Raw genomic sequence first — 6066 nt, 5'->3', positions numbered from 1 at the left:
TAATATCATATAACATGAAGAAAAAAAAGCAGAAACTGAAACAGATGGATAAATGTTAACACTTTATTATATTGATTAACAACACAAAAGCTGCCTCCAGTAAAGACTTGGAGGTTGAAAAGTTCAATGCATTAATAACTGATTAAGGATTTCTGGAATAAATTTGATGTAGATATGAAGTGAGTGAAGAAATGGAAGGTAAAATTGAAGAAAGGAGAAAAGCGAGATTGGGACGTCATCGTAGAGCACAAGAGAGAGCAGTGTGTATTATCTTGATCGAATTTCTGGGTTTCTATTAATAAGGGATGAGGATCATCATTGCATATTGAATGTTATATTTCTATTAAAATTGTTTTCGTATCACGTCAATGGCTTCTGTAAATACATTAATGTCAAGTTTCTTAGTCTGTATCATAAAAGTTTGGTACATGATTTATCGAGCCTTCGACATGTTTTCTTACCATGTTGGTGGCTTTGAAAATTCATTATAATCACACATCTATTGCTTTGTATTATTACAATTGCTTCCAACATATTTTCTTATCATGTCAATGGCTTTGAAATGGTTAGTGAGTTTTCCTATGTCATGGTTGTTTGTATCTTTGGTGTGTGGATTAAGATTGATGATATTGTTATTGTTATTGTTCTTATACACGAACATGGTGTTCTTCCTTATGTTAAGGTGGACAAGGGTATCGTCGAACTTGCTGGGATTGATGGAGAAACCACCACTCAGGGGCATGACGGCATGACGGTAATATTATTTTTAATTATGATTTATTTTTTTGTATAATACACTCTTTTTCTTACAAGCAAGTAGTTTTCAGTCACATTTATATCTAATGTCTGACTGTGGTATAATATTAACTTCTGCAACCTATTTATTATTGGAGCTTTGCCTTTGTCTTGTAGGACATCATGGCTTTGCAGCAATTTGTATCTAGTGGGTTTCGAACCTAAGACCTTGAGAGGGGTTTCGAACCTGAGATCTTGAGAGGAGCACACTCTCAGAACCCAAACGTTTCACCGCTAGATCACACACATGCACAAATAAATTAGTATCATAAGACTTTGTCAACATTTCTAAAGCGAATTAAAAAAATGCAAAGTCTTTGTATACACTATCTCATCACATAATCATTGATATATGATACTCGCGTGAATGTATTGAATAGAAAGTGAGATACTCGCCGGAATGTATTGAATATTTATTAATATTATTATTAAAATTAAAAAAAAAATTATAAATGAATAATATGTCCTGAAATCTACTTAAGTAGTCAATATTAAATTTATACAGTAGTTTTAATAAGAGTATTAGTCTATTTATAAAAAAAAGTTTCTTTTAATTTTAATGATACTTTTAGTCTATTATAATTTTTCATTTATTGAGTCAACTAATTTATTAATTCCTTTTTTTAGAAAATTGGGAAAGATTACTTTTCAATTTATACAAAAACATGTTTGAGATTTGAATGTCTATATCCTTCCTAAATATCTTCCACATCACAACAACGTATACATTCAATTAAATCATCACTTCCAATTTTCAAACGGATTATAACACCAAATTATTTAAAATTGCCAATAAAAATATTCATAATTTGTTTAAGATTTAGTCATTCATTATGATATATACACCAAATTAGTAGAATTATAATTTTATTAATAATAATTAGAACTTAATTATTTAACGATGTTATAATTTTAACCATTGAAAATTCATTTGAGTTTTTAAATGCAAGAATCAACTTAATTTGTTTGTTTATCATATAATTGTTAACTATATAAGTAATATTGTATAAATTATATTATATTAAAAGTGTATGCATGAAAATATGAACAGCTATATTAAAAATTATAAAAAGTTAATATATATTTTTTAGTTAATTTCAATAATTTAATGTAATATGAAATTGGATTTTGATAGTTATTAAAATAATTATTATTTACAAATAATAAAATTGGACTTTGAAGTTTTTTTAATTATGTTTTAATATGTTTATATATTTTAATGACTTATGAGAATTTTAATTACTTAATATATAATTTTTATTTGCTGATTTAAGATTTTTACTGTTTAATATTTTTTATAAGATGGTACTCAACTATAGAAACAAAATTTCGACCAAATTATAACTTATTTTTTTTTAACATCCATTTAAAACAATAATGTTTGTCAATGATAACTGTCTAAATATTGTGTTTCTCATTCATGATTTGAAATTATAAATAAGGGAAGAAATTTGTAAAATAGTTTTTTATATCTTTAGGACATCTTTTAATTTGTTTTTTTAATAAGCAAATTGGAATTAAAAAGCACTAGGGGTGCTTAACCCAAATACAAAGAGAAATAAAATCGGTCGGTGTATCACACACAAACCAACCCAACAACAAAGAATCCGACCAAAATTACAACAAAAAAATCCCGGGTCTAGGAACCACTCCTCCCGAGACCTATTACAATAATTCTTAAAGAAAACACTAAACCAATCCCAAGAGAGGGCTTTCATGAGAGATAAACCATCAAAGGAGTTCACATCCAAGCCATTGAAAATAACATCATTCCTACAAATCCACATAATCCAACAAAAGACTAGACCGAAGAACCACTTCAAACCAATACCCCCCGCTTTACCACAATGCTCCTCCAACCAACAAAGACAACCCACTATCGAATCAACCGCGGAATCGTCAACCAAACACAACCAACTAAGAAGTTTCCTCCACCAAAGATTATTAAAAGAACACTCAAAGAAGAGATGATTAAGATCTTCCTCAAAATTAGGGCAAAAGGGACAACGAATATCATTTGGATTAGCTAAAATGCCCCGTTTTGCTAAATCAACCTTAGTTGGAAGCCTATTCCAAATCAATCTCCAACCAAAAATAAGGATTCTACTAGGAACTTTGGTCTTCCAAAGACTAGAGAAAACTAATCGTAAAGAAGGTTCCAAAGAGAATGACGGAACAACACACAAGGAGAAAGAATCATAAGCATTACTAACCGAAAAACCGGAAGCATGACGCCACCACTTGAAACCGTCCAATTCCGAGCTAAAGGGGTGAACCGGAACGAGAAGAATCCGAAGTTCTTCAAACTGTGCCGCGGCTACCCGGTCCATGGGTCTAATAAAAGATGTCAAATGCCAACTCCAAATATCTCCATTACAAAAACCCATGTCCATCACCTTGCAACGAGAATCTTCGGCTAAAGAGAACAACTCCGGAAACATAGTGCTAAGCGGATTGTTACACAACCAACAATCAATCCAAAAAAGAATGAAAGAACCCGATCCGAGCTTAAGAGAGATAGATGAAGCGAACCAATTTGAAGAAGTGATTGAAGAATCCGCACCTACCGAACAAAGATCCCTCCACCAAAGGGAAGAATTCCTCCTCGAATTAAAAGACGGAGCCATGAGCATAGCTTTCTTGATATCGTCGTACCTACAAGAAAGAAAGTTAGTCCAAAAAAAATTTCCACCATTCAAGATTCTTCACTTCCATTTACAAAGAAGTGAAAGATTGAATCTTCCATAATGCTTCACCCTAAGCCTCCCTCCTTATTTGGACGACACACTTTGTCCCAACTAACCCAACAGACCTTCTTCCTTCCCTCCTCACCCCCCAAAGAAAAGATCTTTGTATGGCAATAATCTCCTTTACAATAGCCTTAGGAGCTTTGTAGAAATAAAAGAAGAAAATCGGGATACTGGATAAGACGCAATTCAAGAGCACCACTCTCCCTCCTATTGACAAGTGTTTGTGATGCCATCCACCTAATCTCTTCCTTAGTTTGTCCACAATTGGTCTCCAAGTCGAACATCTTCTAGGATTGATCGCCACCGGAATCCCAAGAAACACAAAAGAGGAAGGAGCTCCAATCTCGCAATTAAGAAAGGAGGAAGCGGCTTGAATAAAGCTAGGATCTAAGTTAACCCCAAAAAGTCTACTTTTGGACAAGTTTACCTTCAAACCCGATGCAAGTTCAAAGCCTCTATGAATAGCCTTAAACTTCCAAAGATTATTCCAAGAATCCTCACCTATGAGCACCGTATCATCCGCAAATTGGAGAATTTCCAATTTGGAACCAACACCCTCCAAAAACCCATAAACTCTCCAAGAGAGGATTCCACTTTAACCATGCCCGATAATCCTTCCGCCACCAACAACAAAAGAAAAGGTGATAGTGAGTCACCTTGTCTAAGTCCTTTAAAAACCTCAAAATCTCGAGTAGGACTACCATTCACCAAAATAGACATGGAACTATTAAAAACAAGCGCTTCGATCCAACTTCTCCATTTTACGCCAAACCCCGTCCTTTCAAGCATATACCAAAGAAAATCCCACGACACACAATCATACGCCTTTTCGAAACCGACCTTTACCATCATGCACCTTTTGTTAAACCTCTCTGCAAAGTCCAACGATTCATTCAAGACAAGAACTCCATCCAACATGTTACGATTAGGTAGAAAAGCGGATTGGCAAGTAGAAATAAGCTTTCCCAAAACCATCTTCAATCTCGACGCCAACAATTTAGCCAAAATCCGATACATACTACTAATGAGGAAAATAGGTCTATATTCGTCTAAAGACAATGGATTATTTACCTTGGGAATTAGAGCCAAGAAGGAAGCGGTAACCGCTTTAGGAAGGACGGAGAAAGCATGAAACTCCTTGACAAAGTTAAGAATCTCTTTCTTTAAGAAAGGCCAACACGTTTTGTAGAAACCCATAGTGAAGCCATCGGGCCTGGGACTCTTTCTCCATCACACTTTGAAATAACATCCCACACCTCCTCTTCCGAAAAAGGACTCTCTAAAAAAGACACTTCTTCCTCCGAGAGAGAATTAAAGACAATACCATCCAAACGGGTTCAAAAAGCCAAAGGTTCCGCAAATCTACTTTGAAAATGGTTCATGATCTCCTCTTTCACCAAATCTACTCGGTCAATCCACCCCCTTGGAGTGTTTAGACCCAAAAAAGAATTCCGTCTTATTCTAATGTTAACCATTTTATGAAAAAACTTGGAATTAGAATTCCCCTCTTCCATCCATAACACCCTAGCCTTCTGACGAAGAATGCTTTCCTTGAAATTAAGAGTTTCCCACATTTTGGAGGAAGCAACCGACCGCCTTAAAGCCAACTCTTCTAAATCCACTAAACTACCATCGAAAGCTAAGTCATCAAGAGAATTAAAATCCTTTCTTGCCACTTCCACTTCAAGATTTAGGATTCCAAAAACTTCTCTATTCCAATTCCTCAACGCGGCCCTTAAAAATTCAAGTTTCTCTTTGAAACAAAATATCGTTTTCCCACAGACATGAATCTCATTCCAACTCTTTTCAGTGAAAGAATAAAAATCATCATGCTTGACCCAACAAGAGAGGAACTTAAACGGCTTCGGACCCCAATCCAAAGAATCAAATTTGATCCAAATCGGGCAATGATCCGAAAGATCCCTCATCCCTACCACTTGACCCCACTTTCCACTCCTCCACCAAGCACTCCGACATTAGAAATCTATCCAAACGACTCATAGCTCTATCGTCACCACTAAACCAAGTAAATCTCTCGCCGAAAACGGGAAGATCAACCAATTCCATATTATCAATGAACTTATTGAACCCTTCTAATTCTCGCCTGTTCACAACACCATTCACACTTTTCTGCTCAGCTTCTTCACGGACAGCGTTAAAATCCCCTCAATAACCAAGCACCTTTCGGGAACCTCCTTTGAAAAGACTCTAACTCCTTCCATAACTTCCTCTTCTTATCCAGAACACAAGAAGAATATACATTGACAACATACACCAAAACATTTTTCCAGAAACCACAAACACCCAAAAAAACCTTCCCCTGAAAGCTATAACAAGAGCTGAATGATCCATTTCTCCACAAAGTTAACAGACCTCCTGAATTGCCAGCAAAAGCTTTAAGGGACCATTCCACATCTGTCCCGCCCCAAAGCTCAAAAAAAAAAACTGTCTGGAACCAAAACATCTTTGGTTTCTTGAATAAAACACAAATCGAAGCCCTATTTACGAACCAAATTGCTAA

At 35.1% G+C, this 6066-nt stretch overlaps 2 protein-coding genes across 2 annotated transcripts; both read right to left on the bottom strand.

Annotated features, from left to right (window-relative positions):
- Window positions 1–2312: 2312 nt before the first annotated feature.
- Window positions 2313–4742, bottom strand: LOC131649626 (uncharacterized). Its single transcript, XM_058919378.1, has 3 exons — window positions 4112–4742; window positions 3608–4046; window positions 2313–3450 (listed from the first exon to the last, which is right to left on the bottom strand). The coding sequence occupies exons 1-3, from the start codon at window positions 4740–4742 to the stop codon at window positions 2313–2315; spliced, it is 2208 nt and encodes a 735-aa protein (XP_058775361.1).
- Window positions 4743–4882: 140 nt separating this feature from the next.
- Window positions 4883–5473, bottom strand: LOC131649625 (uncharacterized). The gene has a single exon (XM_058919377.1). It carries the CDS (start codon window positions 5471–5473, stop codon window positions 4883–4885), a length of 591 nt encoding a protein of 196 aa, XP_058775360.1.
- Between the last annotated feature and the right edge of the window lie 593 nt (window positions 5474–6066).

This window comes from Vicia villosa, linkage group LG2 (assembly GCF_029867415.1).
Source record: "Vicia villosa cultivar HV-30 ecotype Madison, WI linkage group LG2, Vvil1.0, whole genome shotgun sequence".
In the NCBI taxonomy this organism is placed as follows: domain Eukaryota; kingdom Viridiplantae; phylum Streptophyta; class Magnoliopsida; order Fabales; family Fabaceae; genus Vicia; species Vicia villosa.
This window is presented reverse-complemented; position numbering and strand designations above follow the sequence as displayed.

Coding starts and splice junctions, on each gene's coding strand:
- LOC131649625 (XM_058919377.1), bottom strand. CDS start 5,473: ATGAGGGATCTTTCGGATCATTGCCCGATTTGGATCAAATTTGATTCT.
- LOC131649626 (XM_058919378.1), bottom strand. CDS start 4,742: ATGGGTTTCTACAAAACGTGTTGGCCTTTCTTAAAGAAAGAGATTCTT. Junction 4,047..4,111: donor CTCTCTTGGAGAGTTTATGG/GTTTTTGGAGGG, acceptor CGGTGCTCATAG/GTGAGGATTCTTGGAATAAT. Junction 3,451..3,607: donor GTGAGGAGGGAAGGAAGAAG/GTCTGTTGGGTT, acceptor TCTTTCTTGTAG/GTACGACGATATCAAGAAAG.